Source organism: Calliphora vicina, chromosome 3, assembly GCF_958450345.1.
Source record: "Calliphora vicina chromosome 3, idCalVici1.1, whole genome shotgun sequence".
Classification (NCBI taxonomy): domain Eukaryota; kingdom Metazoa; phylum Arthropoda; class Insecta; order Diptera; family Calliphoridae; genus Calliphora; species Calliphora vicina.
In genome coordinates, this window is record NC_088782.1 from 5,529,505 (window position 1) to 5,556,377 (window position 26,873).

Below are 26,873 nucleotides of genomic sequence, written 5' to 3' on the forward strand. Positions count from 1 at the left end.
AACATTAGTAAACGCTACCGGGAGAAGCCGGGCCGGTCAACTAGTTTCTTATATTTAACTAAAAAAATTATTTTATTTAAAAGACATAAATGAAATTTTTCTACTGTTTAACGTTCTGATTACGTACATTAATGTATGCGAATGGATTTACAGCAAAACAAAAAATATTATAATGTAAAACTAAACTTTATAAAAATCTTTCGAAAATAAAACTCTAATGTAAAAAATAACATTTAAACTTTAAAATTATACATTCTGACTTTAGGAGTCTATTTTATATTTTGATGACGATAATTTGTTTGGTTTTTGATCTATAACGCAGGTCAACAGAAAAAATGGCTTGGCTAACCATTATATAGATTTGATGCATCATGGCTACCTAAGTACAAAAATTGCAAAATTTTTCAAATTTTAAAAAAAAACATGTTTAAGTAAAATTATAAATTTTGTTAGACATTTCTCCACATAATTAATGATAACTCAAAAAGGGATAGTCCAATGTTATTAAAATAAACTTAGAAAATTGATATTTACATAACCTTTAATGCGTTTGTATATTGTGTTTCAATCGGCTCAATAGTTTCGGAGTTATAATAACAAATTGAAGCAAAAAATATATATTTTACATGAAAATTGTCAATTTTTTTGTTTAAAAAACTTATGAAAAATCGAAAGCGGCAGAAATTGTTCAGATTTATTGTTTTATAAGCCACATGTAATAGGAACAAAATGAGATATCGATCATCAAAATCAATGGATTGTTTTGGAATTTATTCACAATTAAGTGAATTAGCTCATTTTCACAAAACTGTATGTGTACTTTGAGTGTAAATTTTATGTTTTTTCTTTTTGTTACAATTGGATTTAATTTAAAAATCCTATAGCTTTTTTGTTTTTTCGAATTCTTGGAATATGAAAGGAGTTCTTGGCCCCAAATAGCTGAATGCATAGACAGTTTGATATACGCTTGTCTTTTAGAACTTCTTTATCGACATTGTTTTTTAAAAAAAATTCTCATACAAATTTAAAAGAAACAACAAATCTTTTATTCCCTACAGATGGATTTCAGGCCATGGAAAACAATTTTTTTGAAAGCTTTGAGTGCTCCATATACTAAATATTTTTTATCATTCGAAAAAACTGTCTATCTTCAGTGGAAACCACGAAACTAAAATAAACGAGTTTTATGCAGCAGATTTGAAGCTATAATACAAAATATTGTTACGTTTTTATCTTTTAAAAACGATGGTTTAGTTCCTTTAAATAAACCGTATACTTTTCATTTCAAATAGAAACAGTTTAGTAGTTTAAAATTGTAACAACTCTTTATCTTATACACACTAATACAAGTTTATAATGTAAAAGAATGCACTGGTAATGCAGTTGATGTTAATTCCAACAGCGCCTATGATCAACTGACTGGATTGTTGCTCTCCCTAAACTATTTATACACAGCGACATCTTCTAGATAATTCGGGTATAATCTTAACGGAAATAACACGAATGTTCTATTTCCAGCAGCTTTTTTATAACTGTTTCACAGTTAATGCTACCATACTTACAAACAGCGTGTTACAAATGTATATAAGTAGAAGTTTTTGGCATTGGAAACGTTGATAAACTTAATTAATGCTTCAAGCAGGCATTAAAGACTAAAATGTCTAAATTGAATAATTTTTTAAATGATAAATTTAAACATACTCAAAACGCATACGTTATTTTGTTTAAGAAAATCATGCACTTAATGATAAATTGTTTTGAATTTTGATTATAACCTGTTTTTTATAAATTTCGAATTTTTTGATGATACGTTGTTTTGCATTTTGTCCAAAATTGTCCAAAACAAGTAAATATTTTTTTAATTTTTTTAACATTTCGCACTCGTTCAACAATAGTGTACTAACTCAAAATTTCACATTTTGCAATAAATCAATTACAATGTCTATCTATTGTAAAAATTTCAACGTATTCCGATTACTGTTTCATATCGAAAACCACATTTGAGACCATTTTCGTGATAATAAGTGTCTACCTTTGTATCAACAAAAAGGTATTATTTTGAGTTAGTACAAAAAATTAAATAGAAATACGTCGAATATTTTCATAAAAAAAATATTATTTTGAATTGAGCCTTTATTCAAGTTAAAAATAATCAAATTGTTTGATTTAAATTTGGTTGTATTTTGAGTTAACACTGTTTAGTTGATAAAATAATACAAACAAATATCGAGAAGTTTCAGAAAAATGGTATTAACTCAAAAAATTTATTTATTTTGCAATAATTGCAAAAATTTTAAAGAAAAACAGTGTAAATATATTTTCAAATGGAATTTGCTTACTATAATGTACTCGGATGTTCATATTCTCTTAAAATGTAACCACAAACAGGTTTTCCCTCTACTGAAAATTTTAAAATTTTGAGTTAATATAGTATTGTTGATCGAGTGCGATATGTTGGGATATTTTTATGATTTAACAAATGACAAATAAAAAAAAATAGCTATTGAGCAATTATTTCAATATAAACTTTAAGAATGTTCTGCTACACAATATTTTTACCAGTTTCTACCAGATATCTGATTGCTACAATGATGTGAATGTTAACTTAAACATATTATGGTTACCGCAATGATATAAATAATTATGTACATTGAACATAATGTTAAAAAACTTTTAAAAATGTTCAAATGGTTATGTTAAACATGTACAACCATATTTTTTCTCTGGATGAATGGACAGATTTAAGTAGTTGAGACTTTGTAATAAAACTAGTGGGAAGATAAAGAAATATTTAAGTTTAAATTTTGACATTTTCGTTTTTTATCAAGATAGTTATTTGCACTAAACAAACACAGTTAAATATATTCAATTTTGGTATATGAAACTTCGCTAACATATGAAATTTTTAAACAAATGGACTAGAAACTTTCAAGGATTAATATTTTGATGGACATTTTTGACAGTTTTTTATTTTGATAAATTAAAACAAATTTTTTTTTAGAGAGGTCAAGATAATAATCCTCTTCCATTTGACATCCATATCGCCATAGTAGGTCAAGTTTAAATTAAACTTCCTTTAAAAACATTAAAGTCCTTTTAGAGCATAACAAAGATCTTCAAATGAAAAACTAAAAATGCAGTTTAACTATATGAAGTACCAAGTAGATTGAATTTATCATGTGCTGAAAACTGTTCGACTTTAGCTGTGCGATAAAATAAAACAATATTTGCTTGGATTTTGTTCTTTTACTTTTTGTATTATTGAGAATATTTTTTTTTATTTAACTAGATTAGTAGAAATTTATTCCCACAAAGCTATGGTGTTTTATAATTTTTAATAAAAAAAATTAAGAAAAATTCAATAAAAAAATATAAAAATATAGCCAAATTACACATTTAGCTGCAAAAACTATAAGAAAAAATAACAACAATATTATTAAATGTGCTTTTATAATATTTTACGAGTACTTTTGTATTTTATGTTTTGTTTTTGTGGCTGCATAACAGTGAAAAAGTTTAAAGACTTTTAGCAAAGGCAAACAACACACGAAATTATCCTTAGTAGTAGAGAGTTAACCTAAAACACACACCAAGAGAGCCACAACCCAGAGAATAGAGCTGTAAAAAGAAGAGAAGAGAGCATAGTTGGCAAGGAATCTGCAAAATATTTGTATTTATTCAGCTAAGCTTCAGCTGCTGCACTGGAAAGAGGCGAGTTGTGTTGTGTAGTGTTGAGTTTAGTTTAGTTGTATTTTTCCAAAAGTAGGCTCCTGAAATATTTTTACCCTTAACTCAGTGCCTAAAGCACTTTGGTACTTAACGTTCGTAGTATACTTCATGGCGCATAAACCTAAACAAAAATGTGTGTACACAACAATTTAAATAAAACAACAAGAAAAAATACAATACACACATATACACAACAACAGCATAATAAATAATCCAAAAAAGAAAAATTGTGAAAAATTCAAAAATTTCAAATTAAAGTGAAAGTTTAATGTATGTATAAACGAGTATGGTTACAAAAAATGTTATAAATTTAAAAACAAAAAAAAAATATTAAAGAAATGTGATTTAAAATTATTTTAGTAAATAAACAAAAAGATATACATATGTATATGAATGAATGAAAATAAATAAGGGATTAAATATGAAAAATGTGTAACTATACTGGATATGAAAACAGGCCCAAAATAAAAAACAAATAAATGGCTACAAAAGTTTAACAATAAGTGATGATAATTATAACTATTAAATACAAAAAGCAGACAAATTAAACAACAATCAACAGCAACTTTACTAATAAGAAGTAACACATCAATAACAACGACATATGTTTCTTCTCCTGAAATCCTTTTTGGCTGTTCGAAGTAGTTAGAAATCTAGTGTAAAATGTTGCATGATTGTGTTGTTGAAACTCATGATGATGGTGGTTGTTTAGCTACAGCGATAACGTCAGCAACAATAGCGCTACCAAGAAACGTAACACAAACAACTAAAACTACAACAACAACGATGAAATATCATTAAATTAAATCAAATCAAATGAAATTAAGGTGACAAAGTGTGATTTATTTGTTAATGAGGATATAGACGGTTATCAAAATTTTATGTAGAGTACATGCACATACTAAAAATACATATTTACCAACAACTACTACTCCTACTCCAAATATAAATACTTAAAATAGTAATAATGCTAAAACATTACAATCACACCGCTGTAATTTCAAAAAAGAACACCACGAAAGAACGTCATCATTGTTAACATCCGCCAGAATTGTGCAAAACAATCAACAGTTTTAAAAAGGGGACACATTTTGAATTTATTAATAATAAAAGTAATGCTTCATTGAGAGCTCCCCTACTCTACTTCCTGAGAAAGTATCCTTTGAATTGCAAAAACAAAAGTGTTTGAAGGAAGCACTTTAGTTTAAAAATACAACAAATTCTATACATGATTAGACTCAACAACTGGACTGTAATAAAAATTAAAAATATCTTTTGTTGAACGGAATAAACAACACATACACAGCCCTTGTTAAAAGCAAAGCAAACCAACAGAGAAAAAACAAACGAAGTATAAAAAGTTGAGCACTCATTCTTTAACAAAATTATCCCTAGACTCACACCTACGCCTACATACAAACACGCTAACACACACCCATGCAAAGAGACACACGTATACATACTAAATCCTAAACACACATACTCACACACACACACATATACACAGATCCACACACACCTCCATATGTGTTTGTGACATGTAGACAATACCAAAACCAATACGTATGTTTGTATGGATGAGTGAGTGAGAAATCGCTACATTTCAATAACTAATAAAAAGAGTGCCTACATTAAGGAGTTGTATAAATAAATTAAAACAACAACCAAACTGAGTGTATGTGTGTGCAAAATAAAACAACAGAAATACCCGAGCTGTTAAACTAAATATAACTTTTAGAAACTCTTTTATATTATGTATGTATAAATATATATGTATTTAAATCTATTTAACGAAAACAAGATACTAAATTCTAAAAATACTACAACATTACACTCCACAACAGTAAATATAGAAGCAGCAGCAAAGTCCAGGGATACATATAAACAAAACAAAAAACAACAACAAAAATTCAAATCAAACAAGTGAGAAAACACTACTATACAAATTTAAATTTTTGAAAAGGGCTCCTCGTGCAAAACTTCTTTTTTTTATATAATTTTGATACGTTGGATATTTTAACTTTAAGTATTCACAAAAAGACCTACATATTTAACAGTTTTACCTCACGAACCTAGAATTTAACATACATAAAATATTCAGGGACCGTACTGGTTATAAATGATGTCAAAAAAGCTAATTAATACAGTTATTTTGTGACTTTAAAAATAAAAATCCATCGAAAACAGTTATTATTCAACGTAAAAATAAAAGTTCGAATGAAACTCTTAGGGCACTGCTACACGTTCAATATATATTGAATTGCGATCCAAATTGCAGAATAACCAAATTTTGCGTGATCAATTACAATGGATCCCGATCCAAATATCACAATATAAATTGAACGTGTAGCCTTAAAAAAGTGATATGTGGAAAGCAAAAACAAAATTTCAAAAATTTTAAAAATTAGTTTTTGTTTTACAGTCCCGAACTTAAGTATTGGCACAGGATGCTCATTGTACTTTAAGGACGATTTAAAGGCCGTATAGTAGAGATTTTTAATAAAAAAATATATTTATCAGATAGATTGATGAATTTCCTACAAAATATAACCAACTTCATTTCAACAATTTAATACCATTATTTATTAATAACAAAACAACATAAAAAGTACTGCATTTCAATGAACAAAATTATTGGCACACTTCATTAAAAGCTAAAAAACATTTGATTTTGGAAGCAATATTGCATAATTTAATATTTAGTTGCAAGTGACTTTCGTTTTATAACTGCCTCGAGTAGTTTAGGCATGAATCCACCAACTTGTTTGTGATATCTGACCCAATATTTTGCCATTCTTCAACTAATGCCTTTTTCACTCGCTTATCTAGCTCTTCCCACAGATGCTCTATTGGGTTGAGATCCGGAGATTGTGGAGGGTGTGGCAGGACATGCGAAATATTGTATGAAAGCCACATACGTCCAGTATAGGCCGAATGTTTGGGATCATTGTCATGTTGAAAAGTGAAAGAAAATGGTAAATTTAACTTTTCTGCACTTTTCCTGAGGTGTATCCGTATATTTCACTTTGTTCATTATTTCGTCAATGAACACCAGCTCTCCAACCCCTGAAGCGGACATACAACCCCACACAATTATCTCTCCAGCACCATGTTTTACTATTGAAGCAATATTTTGTTTTTCCAGATCTTTATTGGTTTTTTTTCTATACCGTTTGACGGCCATCAGAGCGAAAAATATTAAATTTGTTTGCATCAGAGAATAGCACTCGGTGCTAAAAATCATGTGGCTTACGTAAATTCCTAAACGGCATATTCTAAACGCTTCTTTTGGTTCACAGATGAAATAAATGGTTTACGCCTAGCAATACGACAACTATAGTTTGTCTTCTGGAGCACTCTTCTGGCTATTGCTGCGTGAATTTCTTTCCCAAACTCTTCCTTAATCTCTGCAGCAACCTGTGTTGAAGATATTTTTGGACATAACTTGACCTTTTTGATTATATGGCTGTATTTACGCTCACTTAAGAATCTTGGACGACCTGTATGTTTAGCACTTTCAAGTGTTGATGTTGCCTTAAAACGTTGCACGATACTCCAAATTGTAAAATGGCTTCTTTCCATAATCTCTACAATCTCAGCATATGATTTTCCTTGATTGTGCAAGTGAAGGATGATTTTGCGCTCAGATTCTGTTGTTTCCTTTTTTGTTTGCCATTTTCAGCAAAATTGATAATTATTGTCCTAATTTTTTACAAATTGACATTAACAGTTTTAGAAACGAAAACTGTTAAATAAAAAAAGATAAAATCGCATTTTCAAAGAAAAAAAAAGTGGATAGATCGATAAAATTTGAAGAATCTGGTTAAGTGTGCCAATAGTTTTGTTCTACGGAATTGTGGAATTTTTCGTCTTTTTATTATTTTTAAATAATATTGCAAAATTGTTGAAATGAAGTTGGTGGTATATTGTAGGAAATTCATCAATCTATCTGATAAATATATATTTTTATTAAAAATGTCAACAATATGGCCTTTAAATCGACCTTAAAGTACAATGAGCATCCTGTGCCAATACTTAAGTTCGGCACTGTATATACAAAATTTTCAAATTATGAAAGGCAAATCAATGCTAGAATTTTTGTGCGTTGCTTCTGTTCAGAATTTGTATATAAAATAAAACAAAAACAAATAAATATATGTATTTCCTTTATTGTTCATGAAATAAAATATATACTTTTGAGAATATTTCCCAAATATTCGTCACATTTTTAAGAAAAATAGGTTTTCATTTTTCAAATACCCTCATTAGAGTAAACCTTTCGTAATGACATCAAATACTACCAAAAAAAATGTTAGCTTGTTCTAAGAAGGGCAACCCGTGCCGACTTAGCGATTTAGTTTTGAGGTGCATTTACAAGGGAAAAAAATGAATTTTTTGCAGTTTTTGTAAAATGTTTGCCATTAAATAATTACTTTTGCAATTTAATTTAAAAGAATCGAAATGTGTACGTAATTGTCGTTCTAATAAGATATAAATGACAAAAACTGGTTAAAAACTGTTAAAGTTATTAAAAAATCACCAAAATTTAAATTGGAGTTTTGAAACTGACGTTAAAAAAAATATTTTTTTTTGGTCATACCTGCGAATAGGTTAACGTATCCTATGAAGACAAAAACTCATATACAAGTAAATATGGATATATTCTAAGTAAAAATAAGCTTTTATTTTAATATTTCTCAAAATATGTTAATTTTGTTCCTACATTTCATGTTCTAGTGGCCTGAGACACGTTAATAGCCTGGCGATTTTTTAATAACTTTAACAGTGTTTGACCAATTTTTGTCTTTTATATCTTATTAGAACGATAATTACGTACACATTTCGATTCTTTTAAATTAAATTGCAAAAGTAATTATTTAATGGCAAAATTTTTACAAAAACTGAAAAAAATGCATTTTTCCCCTTGTAAATGCACCTCAAAACTAAATCGCTAAGTTGGCACGGGTTGCCCTTCTTAGAACAAGCTAAAATTTTTTTTTGGTAGTATTTTATGTCATTACGAAAGTTTTCAGGGGGTACCGTCTCAACATTTCAAAAAATTTAATTCTAAGGGACACTCTAATATACATATAGTACTTTTTTGGATTTGAAAGCTTATAAAAAGCTTCCAATTAAGGTATCGTAACCATTTTTGACACAAAAAAAGATCTGTTATGTTTTCAAGCACTTGAAAATTTTGTTTGAATTTGACTTGAATGTAATTATGTTTAAAACTTGAAAATACTTGAAAAAATTAAATATTTTTTAAACAAAAACTTAAATTTATGTATCCTGTGTCTGGAGAATGCTATTGATATTCCATTGCTTGACTTTAATTCAAGCCTTGAATTGCAATTGCTTTCAACTTGAATTCCTGTGTTTCTCATTTGTTCAAATGTGTTTCATGAAATTTTGTGTTAAATTGTTTGCCAATTTATATCAAAAAAAATATTTTGCACCATGAGCCCTTTTTCTTTGCCGAGTAGTGATATTTAATAACTCTTCTCCTCTCCACAACATCATAAATTCACTTTAAATATATATATATGAATGTAGCAGAAACACAACTAAAATAAAACGTTGCATCTCCACTAAATTAGAATCTAGAATATATCGACTACAAACAGAAAAAAAAAACTAAAACTAAAAATTAATCTGCAAAATAGAACAATGTTTCCAAACAATAAAAATCATCAACACAATGATAAAGTTGTTGTTTCTGTGTAGTTTCCATGTAAATAAGTAGAACAACTAAAACTCAACTCAACAATAGCAACAACTACAGCAACTAGGTGCAAGGAAACAAACGCAGAACTAAGACTATTGCACTTAATACATACAAAACAATAACAACAACAACAACAGCATCAACAACAACATAAACATCAACTACAATTACGACTACAAACTACAACTAGAGCATAATTATTTTTTTAAGGACATATCACCATTAAAAGCATCCGACGCTTATAAAAATAAAAACAACAACAACAGCAACAGCAGCAACAACAAAGAAAACTACTTTTATAACAACATCACTTTTTTGTTGTTGTTGCTTTAAAGAAATAAAACAAACAAAAAAATAACGAAAACAAATCATACGTCTCCTTTACACATACTACAGCCATTTTACCAGCCTCCAGCTCATCAGCATCAACAGCATCCAAATACCACACAACTACTACCACCATGAGTGATTCAATGTTGTATCGCAAATTTGATACATTCATGCCCAGGTCACGAATTATAACCCTGTGGCTGGCCTTCAATTTGGCGATGTTTCTGCAGGAACCAAAGAAACAAATTACCACAGTTAATGCAGCGTAAGTAGACTTTTGTTGTTCAATTTATGCAAGTATTTTTTCACTTTGATTTTTTGTTTTTCGTAATTACGGTGGATATTTCAATTGAAATACTTTGAGTTCATTTAAAAATTACACAAACTGACAGTTACAAAACTAATTTTTAAAAAATTTCCTTAAAACAAAAAATATTGCAAAATCATTAAACTGAGCCATGTGTAGTTTTGGGAGAAATTCCAGAAAATGTTCCACCTCACGAACGGTAAACACTAGACCCACAATATTTTGGAAGGCATCCTAAAACAAACCATGTTTGTTTTTTAGGATGGGCAATAAAATTCTAAAGACTTCTTACACTCCTTTAAGTTTTACTACCAAATATTCTGCTACCAATAAATACTAAATGAAATCAATAAATTTATTACACATTTTTTTAATTTATACTCATCCATTATAAATATTATCTAAACTAATGACAGAATCATACATATATTAATCTATTCTCCTTTATATTAATATTATAATTATGCAAACTTTTTTTTTAACAATATAAATAAAACGAACTTTATAGTTTTGGAAATATTTCGTTATAACACGAACATTTATTTTGACTGTCACACAAAATTAATGTTTTTTTTTTTTTTTTTTTTTTTTTGACGTAAAGTATTACAAAGCGAACTAAACAATTAACAACAATTATGAAATTATTCATACACATGCTTGGTTTAATAAATTAAAATTGTCATGAAAATTGTTATTCGATACGAAACATTTAAATGTGACAACAGTAGAGCAATAATAAAACAATATGTTTTTCTATTTATTATGAATAAATGGGAAATTAATATAATAGTTTTAGTTCCCAAAAATACCATCAACAGAAGTAATAAAATAAAAATAACGACCTACTGCATGTATGAGTAATATTTAATTTGTTATATGTATTAAAAATTGCTTATACGCCTAGGATTTCTATTATCTAGCATACACAGCTTGAAGTACTTATTTAAGTATTTATCATGCAATTGTATATGTTTTTATAGTTTTAAACTAAAGTTTGGTTTTCTAAATAAATTTCATCCTAAGTTCACCTTTTTTAATAGCCAAATTCAAGTACGCCACAGTTAGGGTATTCATTCGAGTAATGATCGTTCGATTAATCGAATAATTTCTTACCAATAATTATTCGAAGAATTTAAAAATTACCATTTTCTAATAACGAATTATTCGAACAATTTTATGCAGAATAATCGAATAAAACGAATAAATGTACATATATATATTTAAATTTATTAAATTTATATGACAAATACCTTAAGATAAGGGATTCTTTCGATCAAAATACAATGCCTGACTCATTCATTCGCTCACTGTTTGATATTGAATTTAGACAGATTTGTGTAATTCCCTAAGATCTCTTGATTAAGCAAAGGTTCGGCAACGTTGATAAAGCTTGAACATATAATACAATTTGTTTTAAATAATTTAGAAAAAGTAAATAATTCTAAAGAATTAGTTACTTATTTCAAAACCCGAATTAATTAACGACATACTAAATTCTTAATACATTTATGTTGTACTTGAATTCAGGATCATGTCCAACTATCTCAAATTTTTTAAAGCATAGCTACAAAACGGAAACTATAGAGTTTGCTAGTCAATTGTTTTATAGATTGTTCGGGATGGAATCCGACTTGGTTCCGAAAATTTTTAACATTATCAATACTTGAATTGTTAAATTTAACTTTCTTTTTTGTTTTTCTTTAACAATGGAAATTTCTGAAATACAATTAGAAAATTCTGAAATACATTTGGAAAATTCTGAAATACAAATTGAAAAATCTGAAATATAATTGGAAATTTCTGAAATTCAATTAAAATTTTCTGAAATACAATTGGAAATAGTGTATAACACACAAAATACCTCAGTCTTACCAATCTGATGGCTTGTTTAGGATGAAGTGTAATGCTGATATGTTCTAGGCCCAATGCTGTACGTATTATACATTTCTGATTTGTCCGTTTCCGTAGAATTAACAATTTACACATTTGTCACAATCATATACTTGTTTACTGTAACCATATAAATTAGGGTGGCCCTTAATAAACGAATGTTGGATTTTGGCCATTCTCACCCCCCAGTTTGGTGAACATTAGTAAAAAAATCATCCTGAAAAAATTTTAGGTAAATCGGTTGGGGATAAGCAAGCCCTCTGAAGTTTTGAGATGCATTTACAAGGGGGAAAAATGCATTTTTTTCAGTTTTTGTAAAAATTTTGCAATTAAAAAATTACTTTTGCAAATTAATTTAAAAGAAACGAAATGTGTACGTTCCATGAGACATAAAAAACAGAAATTGGTCAAAAATGTTAAAGTTATTAAAAATTCGCCAGGCCATTAACGTGTCTCAGGCTACTAGAACAAGAAAGGTAGGAACAAAATTAATATATTTTAATAAATATTAAAATAAAAGCTCATTTTTACTTAAAATATGTCCATATTAACTTGTATATGAGTTTTTGTGTTCGTAGCATACCGTTAACCTATTCTTAGGTATGAACAAAAAAATGCAGTTTCCAAACTCCATTTTCAAATTTTTAAAAATTGTGTTAAACTAATTTCAGAATTTTTTGATATTAAGAATATTAAGAATATAATAGGGAATAAAAATGTGAAAAAATTATGAAAATATCACTTATAGTTTTCCGTACCTGCGATTTAAATTTTGAAATTTTCGAGAAAAACCAATTATTTGGCAAATTTTTGGCGAATGAGCTCTATTTCCTTACTCTTACGAATTTTAAGCAAAACTTATTCAGAATATTATAGTCCAGATAATTCTTAATATACTCTGAAACTTTTACTAAAATCGGAAAACGTTAACCCTTAAATCGTGAAGGTCAAAAGTCAAATTTTTCAATATTTGGAATTTTTCACGTTTTCTAAATTCAGCATAAATTACTCTCCAGAATCATGGGAATTGCCCATTTCAGATCATTTTACATATTTATCATATATATGGTCACTGCAATTATTTATATGATTGCGGTAACCATAATATGTTTAATTTACCATTCCCATGGTTGTAGCAATCTTATAATTGTAGTAAGTAAGTAAGCATATTTTCGTGGCAATCATTTCTATCATGTAATACTTCACCATATTGTTTTGTTCTCGGTTTTGTTATTCAGAGCACAACATGTTATGATACTTGAATTCAAATATAACGATTTTAACGGCTGATTTAAAGTTGCATAATGCTATTTGAAAGCAGTGCCTCTCAAACTCTAACATATCTGTGGGCATTATTAACATTAAATAAAAGCTTTGAGTTGATCATTGATCATAAGTATGGCAACGCTGAATGTTTGCTAGCTTTGACAGTTAAAGATCATTGTAGAAAAATCACCAGTGATGGCGTATGCTCTAGGCTTCGAAAATACGAGCTTTGACAGTTAAGAACAATCTAGAGTGCAGATGGCAGTGTTATAAATAGCGACAGAGATTGCAGTAGTTAGTGATTTTATCAGAGACGCTATTCGAAGAAACATCCACTGAGTGCCTTAAAGTGTGATGTATTTTTCAAGTGAATTCGTGTACATTAAAAGTGTGTCTGTATTTCTGCGACACACTTTAATTCTGTTGTTGTACATTTTGAATAAATAAAGAGTTGTTACAATTTTCAAACTACTAAACGGCTTTTATTTGCAATCAAAAGCATCCGGTTTATTTAAAGGAAATAAACCAACGTTTTGAAGAGGTTAAAACGTAACAATATAATGATTCTTCATGAATATGATTGCCATAAACATATATTTATTTACTACAATCTATATGTGATTTCTACAATCATGTGAATGGTAACTTGAGCATATTGTGGTTATCGCAATCATATAAATAATTACAGTAACAATAGTATTGTAAAAAAAACTCTTAAAAAGGTTGAAATGGCAATGTTAAACATATACAACTATATTTTTTGTATGGGTGCATACATAATCGCATTGATAGGCCTATCAAACGAATACAAAATGTTGATTATATCTTACAAACACTCTGTTTTATTCTGATTTAAAAATAGGAAGAGCCTTTAAATTTTCATTGACTTTTGATACAGTTAACATTTTTGATACAAGTTAACTGGTAATCATTCGTGTACTCAGAATTTCAATCAAATTTGTTTAATTCCCATAATTTCCAACTAATGCCTTTAAATCATTGCATTAATCGAATAGAATGTTTACTGTATAATTTTGATTTTTAAATTTAAATATTTGTTTTTGTTTTACAATGAAAATTGTAATTGTGTAAATTGCTATGCTTATTTCTTACTAATATAGACTGTATATTAAATTTTGAAAAACTCAGTTAAAATTTTTAAATAAAAAAAAAACAAATTCGTTTTAAATAAATATTGTGAATTCCAGCTAATAATTCAAAATTAAACACATGTGTTTACTTTACAGCTTAAAATTGATGAACTGCAGTCCATATAGCTGTTGAAGCGTACAAATATTTACACACTTTACAACATTTAAATAGAATTGTTCTTTGTGGTCTAGAGTATAAACTGAGTTCAAAGTTTCATTTGGAACAGCAGTAATAATACGGGTCGTAGATATGATAAAGTTGATGACTCTCTAAAGTACAATTGGCTTTTGTTCCTTTAGTTTTTTTTGGGGTGTGTTTGTGCTATAATCATTGTTGCAGCTGCTATATTTCATGGTGCCCTAAGCATCTTTTGTTTGTAAATTTTCTTGTTTATGTTTTCGTTTCATTATTTCGTATTTAGCATTTTGGCTTTTGTGTTTTTTTTTTTGTTGTTTATCCTGCAGTTACTTTGCGGTTAATGCGTCACTTTTTCATGTTAAAGTCGCATGTGTGAGATATACATGCAAATGCATATATCTACATATTGTACACTGCTACTCATATTTAGTGTATCTGAACAAACTTACCAATAAACTTTTGTAAATGTATATTGAAATATTTTGGCACGCAACCACGTGTTTCATATTTATGTTCATTAAACTAAAACAACTTAAGTTTTAACCTTTTTTGTATTAAATACTTTGTGTGTTTCCAATGTTTATTTTTTGTTCAAGCACGTGTATGTTAGGAGAGCCCAAAATATATTCGAAATTTTCAAATGAAATTATAGTTTTATTGATTTTTCATATTATTTATCAAAATTTGTATTCTAGGGAGGAAATAAAATTTTTTGACAAGGTTTTTTTATGGTCATACAAAATTCAAAGTTGACTTTTATCGAGGTCTAGAGTTAAAATTTTGTTTATGAATGGTGTAAAATCGCTCAATTTCACTTGTATATAACTTATAATAAACGCTTATCCTCTTTTTACAATATATTTTCCTATAAATCCTTTCCCTCTATTCTTTCTGTGTATAATTCAGAACGTATTTAAAACAATTGTAGCTTATTTTACCAATTTTCAAACAATTTAAAAAATATTGTAGTTCAAATCATGATACAATAATTATAGAAGGTAGAATCACTAGGGAGAGTTTTCAATATTTACCCATATAACGTCAAATTTTGATTTTGATTTTTTTCATATTTTTTTATATTTTCTTTTGTTTGACGTTACAAGAATTGAATAATTGAGAATTTATTTTCTACTGAGTGTACCTTATATATTGATGTATCATGGTTCAAATGAAAAAAACAAAAACTTTGTTTTTACTGAAAAAGAGAAATTTACTCACCAATTTTATTTACTTCTAATACGTTTCATGTGACCAATTATATTACAGCTAAAGATATGCCTAGCTATAGATATTTTTTGTTCACTTCACCATGAATCAGCCCCCAAAGGCTGAGATATAAAGAAAAAAATCAGGACAACCTCGATTTGTTACCTATTTTTGTACCCTTCACTATGAATGGTAAGGGCATATATAAGTTTGTCATTCCATTTATAATTTCTATATTTTTCATTAACGACCCCACAAAGTATTTATTTTTTGAATGGTTATAGATAGTGGAGGCGATATAGCCATGTCCGTGTTATCGTCTGTATGTTGAAATCAACTTTCCGCAGCACTTAAATAACTTATATACATGATTCATACATCAATATATCGGAAATTCTCCCGGCTCGGTTGCTACTTTAAATCGAGAAAATTGGCCCAAAAATTGCTGAGATATAAGGAAAAAACAGGGCCAACCTCGATTTGTGGCATATTTTTTATCTATATCTGGATTACTTAGTCCTTAATATAGACAATATGGATATCTTGTGATATATATATCAAAGTCTATTGCAACGATGTATATAATGCTATAAGTTAGACCTTCAATGGATCAATAAATTTTAATCCGCATTTCTTTCACCAAAAAATTTTTTTGTCATAAATTTTATTTCACTAATAAATTTAAAAATTAAAAACAATTTCGAAAAAAAAAAATTAATTTGTACTTTATTAAAGTACTGGTCAACTAGTGGCGGCTTCTCACGGTAGCTATTTACTAATGTTAGTTCTTCAAGTTTCTCCAACCCACATACACCTGCCTGTTCTTATTGATTTGCAAATAAAATATCTAAATTTGTACTGCATACTTTAGGGAGCTTTTTTATTACAGTCGCTGGACCCAAAAAAAAACCGAGATTTACCCGAAATTTTTGAAAATTTCGAATCAAATAAAAAAATCAGCTAAATCGCTCCAGCCGTTCTCACGTGTTGCCATTACATTCATGGACCAATTCATTTTGATATATATAGAAGATAATTTTGTGAAGATTCGGCACAACCGAATATAGCTCTCTTACTTGTTTTTATCTATATCTGGATTACTAACATCCCAATTATGAATAATAAATTCCCCGGGCGTTTGTTCCCAGGGAGTTTTTTCCCATTGAATTTGAATAGGAAAAATGGGAAAAGGGAAAAAACTCCCGGGGAATTTTTATTCATAATTGGGCTGTAAGTCATTAATATAGACAATATGGATATCTAATGATAGATATTACAAAGACCTTTACAACGGCGCAAATAAGGCTATAGTAAGTCGGACCTACAATGTGTCAAAATCCCGAAAAATAAATTTTAACCCGAATTATTTTTTCATCAACAAATTTGTTTGTCATACATTTTTTTCACTAATTAATTTAAAAAAAATAAATTTTTTTTAAAAAATTTATGTAACAAATTAAAAAAATTTTAAATAATAAAATGATTTTATTAAATAAAATAAAATGATTTTATTAAACAAAATAAAAAATATTAAAAATATTTCTGTAAAAATTTTTAAAATTTTTATTTTAAAGTATAATTTTCTTACTTCTTTTACAAAGTATTATATATTATTAGGCATTAAAATTGCAAATGTTATTTAATCCAGCATTTTCTACAGCTGTATAAAATAATTAAGAGGGTTTTTTTAAACATTTTCTATTATAATAACACTAGAATAAAATGTTTTTAAAATACAATTTACAACAAAGAAGTTAATATGATAGATTTTTTTCTTTGGGCACACTAGTAATATTGTTCAACTACTTTTTGACCAATAATTACAAAAACAACAACAATAAACTACATTAAATAATCTACTTATAATTTCAACTTGAAGTGGCACTACAGTAACTTTCAAATATAGAAAACTAACAAAAAAAATGAACAACAATTCAGCTCTGCATGAAAATATAATAGTTGCATGTGAAATAAACAAAATTGAGCAAAGTAAATAAAATACCAAAAAAAAAAAAAACAGAAACTAAAAAGAAAAAAAAATTAAATATTACAATATTAAACCAGCTCTACATACATGTCTTCTGAGTGCAATATGTATATAAAGAATATTATAATGTATATGAAAGTGTGTTTGTTTTAACTACAGTGCGTGTAAATGTGTTTGCATGATACAGCCTGGTAGTTAACTTGGCTTAGTTTGGCAATGAGGTTGTATTTACCCAAAGTAACCTATATTTAGCAACGACAAAAACAATGATATAACAGTTTTAAAATAAACAACAAATAATTTTATTTTTTTTTAAATATGGTTGTATGTTTTTTTGTTTGTATGCGCCATTGTATTCACAATTTATTACTACACTTGATTATGGTTTTTTTCCCCAGAGTTTTAAATAAAATTTATATTTTAAACTTTGCAAAATATTAAGGTTGTGCATTCATTTAAAATAATTCTACTAAGCGTATGAGTAATATTTAATTTGAAATAAACAAAAATACTCATACGTGACCTCCATGTTTTGAAGTAAAATTAAATTTAAATTACCTTTTCTAAAGATATTTGTTGTAGCATTAGCCAAAGTTTGGTCAAAGGACAGATTTATACTTTCTTTTAGGATTTTTAAGCATCTTTTTATTTTTTATAAAAACGACATAATATCTTGAAACTACACAGAAAAAAATATATTTCAATTCAAACATTTATCCCATATTGAACTGGTTTCAATTATTTCATAATTAAATCAAGTATTCATTTGCTCAAAAACTAAATTTCTTGATATTTTCTATTGAATTTTGAGTTTTGAATTTGATTATTTTCGTTATTGGTTGAATTTCAAATACAAAAATTATTGAATAGATAATTTTCGTAATTGAATCATAAAAAAATAACAAAAATGTGTTTTCAATTACGAAAATTATCTATTCAATAATTTTTGTATGTGAAATTCAACCAATAACGAAAACTGTATATTCAATTGTCAAAATAATCAAATTCAAAACTCTAAATTCAATAGAAAATATCAAGAAATTTTGTTTTTGAGCAAATGAATACTTGATTTAATTATGAAATAATTGAAACCAGTTCAATATGTGACAAATATTTGAATTGAAACGGTTTAAGAAATAGTTTTTTCTGTGTATCTATTATAATTAAATTGTTCAACATGCAATTTCTCAAACATTAAATGCAATTACACACTGCAGAGATTTGCTCGGCCTTTAAGCACACTTTCATTTTACATTACAGCCTTTAGGTTGTAAGTTTATACTCAGATAATAAATAAACAAATGGCCTTAATAGAATCTAAAGTTGTTTTTAAAGAAAATATTTTGTACAATATTATTTTTATAAAAATAAATATAAAATGCAGCAAATACTATAAAATTGCCTTGATAAATTGTTTCTTTATTAAAATATTTATTATTTTGTGCAGCTATTTATTTAACTACATATGAAGCAAGATCAAATCGTTTATGAAAAAAAAACTATAAAAATGTTGGGTTTAAGAATACTTGAAAAGTTTAGTTAAATTTAGTCCTATTAAAAAGAAAATGCTCTTTTGAAAATGGAAAATAAAAAAGAAGGACATAAAAAGTCAACGCACTAAATTGCAACACGCACATATACATATAAGTAAAAGATATAATGCGTATAAATTTGCAATAGAATACACATGTGAAAATACATACAAATACACACATAATAAAACCAAATACCACACACACGCAAGGTTAGTTTTTTTTTAAACAGTATATCATAAATGATACCAACAGTCAGTCAGTCAGTCCGTCAAACCATTAGTGAGCCAACCAAACACGAACGAACCAAAAACTATCGTGTTGCCAATTCAATCCAATACGATTCATTCCAACCAACACAACTTTTTCTTTCAGAATATGCACATTTACATAATGATGTGGTTTATTTTGTTTCAGTTTTTTTCTCTATTTTTTTGTTGAAGTTTTAATTCATATTTGGTTGCCGCAGCAGTTGTTATAAATAGTTCATTCAGTTATATATTCGCAGTTTTATATATGCACGCAGAGAAAAAACATGGTAAGGCATGGTTATGACAACTAACTGTTTGAGATTTTAATTGTTATAACCAAAACCTTCTTAAAATTAAATTTTGTATTCCCAAAAATAACTTTTAAAGACAATATCATAGTATGATTGCATTGGATCATAATATGATTACTTCAGAACATATTATGATCATGTATGACAATGCTATGAGGACTATATTTATTTATATTATAATATTTTATGCTACTAAGAATGATCATAATATGTTTGAATTACAATCATAAATCTTATCATAATATGTTGCTTTTATTTTATATTTAACACAACCTTGGTTTTTCTCTGCGTGTAAATTTGTGTGTCTATATATACATAGAAACATATTTGCGTATGTGTATAACTATACATACATTCATACATCATGTGTTTGTAAATAAACTTTAGATAAAAGAAGAAAAAAAAAACTAAAAACAAATATTTTCATGTTTACCAAGTTGGAAATAATATTAGTTTTAGTTAATTCAACAATCGTATTTAATATACAAACTCATAATTACATTAGGGAGGTTGTCGAAGTTTTTAACTAAATTCATAAATATTTTTTTCTAGAGAATAATGTGATTCAAAAGATAATTGAGTTTTTAGATTTATTTTTTTACAAGTTTGTTTCAAATGCAATTATCGTGTCTATAGGGAAAATTTCTCATTTCCTGACTTTAAAAAATTACACACAAACCCCGCAAAATTAGAAAATAATGCGAACTTGTTATGCTACCAGAAAGAGAAAGAAAAATTTTTTTTAGAAAAAAATATTTTTGGTAAAAAAATTCTGGCTAAAAATTATTTTCCCGATTTTGATCTATTGTAGATACGACTTACTTTGGCCTTATAAAAGCCGTTGCATACATATGGGCAATTCCATATCAACGTACGTAACATTTGTACGCCTATAGAGTAGAATAGATTTTGCAAAAATAAGAGTATCTGAAAAATAATTTGGTCTTTATGTTCCATTCAGAGGGTACTATATTTTCAAATAATAAAAAGTTCTTTCGAAATATTGTTGTCCAAAATATAGAGCGAAATAAGGGTATATCGTACGGGACATAAAACGAAACTCATTTTGAGGTACATGTAGAAATATGCGAAAATATTCGAATCGTGAGAGGCGTTATGTTTTCTTTTAATTTCTTACACTAAACGAAATATTTTTCCTTTACAATCCGTCATATTTAAATAAAAACAATCTTTGGATGATAATAAAATTTAATATCGTACGTGACATACCGTACCTGACAAATTTTTCTCTTATAATAAAACAATATATATTCTGTAAATATATGTATACAAAAACTAAAAAAGTGAATAGAAAATATACATTCGGTTTCAATAAACAATTTGGCAATAGCAAAAAAACCATCAGAGTCAAATTCATTTCATACTACAAGCTAATTGGGAGCCTAGTTTTGCCGCAATTTTAGCCTAAACCATACCTAAAACACTAAAAAATTAAACATAATCAGTTTAAACTATTATTTTTGTCATTAAAATGTTGTAATATGATCTAAATACTTTCACATAGTAACATTTTATTATTTTCTTCTATTCAAATCATCTTGAAAAAAAGTTTCAAGGGTTTTTGTGTTTTCAGTGGTAGCGATTCTCATGGAATTACCCATATTCCATTTTGTCTATATTAATGACTTAGTAATCCAGATATAGATAAAAAACTAGGTAAAAAATCGGGGTTGCCCTGGGCCATTTATGGGCTGATTGTCACAATTTTAAATAGCAACCAAGCTGGGAGAATTCCCGATATATTGATGTATGAATCATGTATGTAAGCTATTTGGGGGATACGGAAAGTTCAACATACAGATGGACAGACGGTTATACGGACATGGCTATATCGACTCCGCTATATATAACGATCCAGACTATATATACTTTCTGGGGACGCAAATGAAAAATGTAGAAATTACAAACGGAATTACAAACTTATATATACCCTTGCCACTAATGGTGAATTCAATAAAAATGTTGCACCAGCCACTAATGGTGAATTCAATAAAAATGTTGCACCAGCCGTAAGTTGAACTTGGACCTCATGTTTAGATTTATATTTGATGAAGATGGCTACAAAATATTGAATTTCTTAGTGCATTATTTTGTAGTTGCATTTCAAATTGTAAGTGAAGTTTTTGCTGGAAACGTAACTGCTTTAAATGTTTTAAAAATAGACAATTTATAGAATATTTTATAATTGTTTTCAAGGATTTCTTGCAAAACTAACTACTATAGTAACCAATATTCAACAAGTTCATTACGATTAGATTAGATAGAGAGCTGTAAAAGAGTATCGAAATGACATCAGTTGACATCTTGCAATTAAAATGTTAAAATAGGTCAACATAATGGGTCCCTACCAATCAGAAACCAGTTACTTGACTAGCATGCGTGAGGAAATAACACCCCCAGCCCCTAAAACCGAAAATGTATCATATGAAAAAGAAAAATTTAAAACTTTATAATGTACAAGAAAGTTGATGTTAACTCTGCAACCTCTGCCACTATTTATACACATCGCCATCTTCCTTCTAGTAGCTTCATGAATTATTTTAACGGACAAAACTATAATGTACGAATTCTAGAGCTTTAGCAGCTTTAATATTAATGTTGGCAGCCTAAACATTTAGTGTTGCCATACTTACAAACAATTGTAATAATTGCATGATATCAATGTCGTTGATAAGCAGAAGCTTCTATTGATGGACATGTTTATAAACATGATGAATGTTGCAGACCGTTAAATTCAAATTGATAACGTAATCTCGTAATAATATTTATCAATTTTTAAATCCATATTTGATTTAAGCGAGGACATCTGCGCATTTTTCTGGCAAAATTTAATTTCGGAATTTGTACAATAACAGTTTATTGTCATGGAAAGTTTTTAATAAAAACTAAAATAATAAATTTTGGTTTATATGTTTATTTAAGAACATTTATTTTTGTTAATTTGATATTGATACGTTCAGTATTTCTAATTAACCCAATAAGCATTTTTACTGGAATTCAAGTTAAAAGCAAGTGTAATTGAAGCCTTAAATTGTAGTCAGGCAATTGAATTACAATTGTATTACAATTTATTTCAATAGCATTCTCCAGTCAGAAGGAAACATAAATTCAAGCCAAATTTTTTTTGTTTGAAATATATTTAATTTTTCAAGTTTAAAACATAATTATCCAATAAGCATTTTTGCTGGAATTCAAATGTAAAACACGTTGAATTCCAATCATACATTCAAACTTGAAGGGTTGAAATACAGTTGTATTACACTTGATTTCAATAGCATTCTCTAGTGAAAAGGAAACTTGAATTCAAGTCGAAAATTACAGTTTTAATACAGTTGAATGCCAGCACTGAATTGAAATAAAATTCAAGTAGAAATAATAATTAAATTCAAGCTTTGAAATACAGTTTATTTAATGTATAATTCAAGTCGAAAAAGTACTTGAATTCAAGCTTCCCAATAAGCATTTTTACAGGAATTCAAGTTGAAAGAAAGTTTAATTCAAGCCTTGAATTATAGTCAAGCTTGTATTACACTTTATTTCAATAGCATTCTCCAGTAAAAAGGAAACAAAAATTCAAGCCATAAGTTTTTGGTTTGAAAAATAAATAAATTTTCAAATATTTTTCATGTTTAAAGTATAATTACATTTGCATTCAAGTCAAATTCCAACAAAATGTTCAAGTGCTTGAAATTTTGAGGCTTTGGTGCTTACTGGGTTTAATCTGTTTTTATTTTGATTGTTTTTTTTAAATATAAATTAAAAAGTTTTAAGTTATAAAAAACAAAGGGCCAGTTGATGATTAGTTAATAATGAATGTAAAATAACTTCTATAAATAAATTTGATCTTAATTTAAGATAGGTACATAATTTGAAAAACTCGTCTTCGTTTAAACTTCATAGATTTGTTCTTGAAAGCTTGTTTATTAATATTTATCCAGGAACCTATTCATTTTCGACCATTTGTGAGCATTAGATGAATATATTGCATTCTGTGATATGGAGAAACAATTTGTTATTCATTTGAAATTGCTATTACCATTTTACTCACTGTTTTGTTTTGACGGAAAACTTGCTTATTTATTTTTTATTGTTTGTGCAGCTGTCCAGTTTTTTGTAGATTGATTTTAATTGTTTTTTACAAAATTTATCAATATTTATAATTTGTTTGACAAAAAAGAAAAATTTTAAAATATGTTTAAACATTTTATGACTTGAAAAGTACTTGAAAAAGGGGCTGAAATTCAAGTTGAATTCCAATTTAATTTCCAATACTTGAATTTCAATTTATTGGGTGCTTATTGGGATATTTATTATTTGTTTGACAAAAAAGAAAAATTTTAAAATATGTTCAAACATTTTATGACTTGAAAAGTACTTGAAAAAGGGGCTTATATTAAAGTTGAATTCCAATTAAATTTCCAATACTTGAATATTTATTGGGTGCTTATTGGGTATATTTACAAGATCTTGAATTTTTGAGGGTTTGGTGCTTACTGGGAACTGATAATTTAAAATATCTTACGAATTTGTTTGATTTTATTCATTAAATACAATTTAATTTATCTGAAAATATATTTTCTATTTGATCTATAAAAATCAATACCCCTTTCATAACATAACGCGCAAAAACAAAAATTGTTCTATAGATAATTTTGTAAAATTTCCCAAAAACTGCAGCATGTTTATTCATGATTTATTTTGTTTCTAAAACGATCAACCTTATTGTACATATAGTATTGTTTATGCAGTAGTATATTTCATTTTAAATTTGAATTAAGAACATAATACACTTCTGTGCATATGAACAAATGTATGTATAACTATCTAAAAAATTTAAATAGATTTTTTTTGTTTTCAATTTTATTTTGTTGGGAGGTTTTGTCTGTGTGACTTCATTAGTTTGCATTCATAACACTGAATTTAAATTAAATATGTAAACTTGAGAATAAAATTATAATTTTTACATTCATTTCTAACAGCAAAAGTTATTCATTGCTGAGCTTATAGTGAGTGGTTAAATTATATTAATTTACTTGACAGTAGTTTACAAAAAAAAAAAAAACTAAATAAAACTTGTCAAGTTAAATACAAATAATGATTTGTGGTTGTAATTGTATGTATAAAAGTACAAGGAAACATTTTTATTACATAACTATTGTTATTAACAAAAACTAATTATATGATTATTGTCGTTAGATAAATAACCATAATTTTTTTTATTTAAATTAATAACAACTTGTCATTTTACCACTTGTTTAATATAAATCATAATTTCGTTTTCTAAGACATACAAAAATAATTCACGGTAAAAGTCATAAATAAAAATCTATTTTAATAATGCTTATGAATATTTAAAAAGGCCTTGTAAAATCGTCATAGAATATGTCTCTGTCTAGAAATAAAGTTATATAAAACCTATCATCAATATACCTACAAATATGCTGATGATGTTCTATACAAATAATATCTAAAAGTTTATTTTATTAAAAGATATAATCAAAATATATGTGCTATGATTAACCCTTGATGAACCAGTTCAAAAAACATAAAAAAAACAACAGGTTTTGTTGCCAATCATATGATTCTACTTTAGTGACTGAATTTTACAGTTGTGTCTACAAAATTTTAGAATGGGTAACAAAAGTTTGGTTGCTTCAACCGAAACTCTTCTTTATCAACTGACTTTCTGTTCATAGAACCAATATATTCTATGGGAGCAACCGAATCTATCGATTGGCAACAAATTCGGTTGCTATTATGAATCTGTTTTCTCTGCGTACTTTAAAGAATCTTTAATACATATTTCTAAGTATAACAAACACAATTTTTTCAATTTAAATTACAATATTTTCTTACAGCAAATGTACATACATATACATGCAAAAATGTACATTTTATTTCAAATAAATCTATTTAAAGTATTTCGCATTAAAAGTCATCATAAAGTAGTTCAATTATAATTAAAATATCTGCAGGCAATAATATTGTATGTTTGAGTTGTCTGTGTTTATTATAAAGGTACCAATGTATACATATGCCACATGTAGGCATATTTATTATACAACTGGGTTGCATATAGCAAATGCCAAAATGGTAAAAATGTAGTCATGATGATGTTGATGATGATGAGGTTTTTTGGATTTACATGTCAGAGAAACCTTTAACATTTTGCCACACAATATGAAAATAAACGACTATACTTGAAATACACAATGTCAAAAGGTTAAAGTGCAACATAAACTAACATAACAACAACAGCAAAGTATAGAAGCCATTATATTGTGCAATTACCTATACGTATACTCTTTCACACACACACACAGATCTATACATGCATACATACATATGTATATGTAATTGAATACATGTGCAACATTAAACACATACATACATAAATACTGTATATACTGGCACATATTCCTCTAAATGCACATCACTTTTTTGAAACAACTTTATCGGTTATATGTTATATGAAAAAAGTTATTTTATAACAGTTATTTTGTGACTTTAAAAATAAAAAATTATCTAAAACAGTTATTATTCAACGTCAAAATAATGATTCGCATGAAACTCTTCAAGAGTTCTAAATAGCCCTCTTAAAAAAAACTCATTTTAGGACATTTATTTTTTCCTTCAGAAAAAATCTGAATTGAGGAGTTTTATTTTTTTTTGTCATAAAATAAAACTCATTTGAGGAGTTTTATTTTTCCTGACAGAAAATAAAACTCATTTTATGTAAATTGACTCCTATAGCTTGTCGCTGGTCAGATCATTACAATTTGTAAAGCAACTTGCATTGCAATTGAATAAATTGTCATTAAAATAAAATCAAGTGGGATTTTAATTTATTATTGTTAGATTACTATTATCAAATTGTTGTTGTTTTTTTCATTTATCAGATAGAAGACTCAATAAAGAAAGAATAAGTAGAAAATAAACGAAAAGAGTTTAATTTTCTGATGGGAAAAATAAAACTCCTCAAATGACTTTAATTTCATGACGGAAATAATAAAACTACTCAAATG

The 26,873-nt window shown here is 27.3% G+C and overlaps 1 protein-coding gene across 4 annotated transcripts in view; it reads left to right on the plus strand.

The window, feature by feature from the left end:
- The first annotated feature begins 9,302 nt into the window (after positions 1 to 9,302).
- Rdl (Resistant to dieldrin) overlaps positions 9,303 to 26,873 on the plus strand; it is a 120,273-nt gene continuing 102,702 nt past the window's right edge. For all 4 annotated transcript variants that reach the window (XM_065505575.1, XM_065505574.1, XM_065505577.1 and 1 more), the window contains exon 1: positions 9,303 to 10,052. In XM_065505575.1, coding sequence (XP_065361647.1) covers positions 9,919 to 10,052 — 134 coding nt within the window. In that variant the 5' untranslated portion in view covers positions 9,303 to 9,918. The remainder of the gene's footprint in view (positions 10,053 to 26,873) is intronic.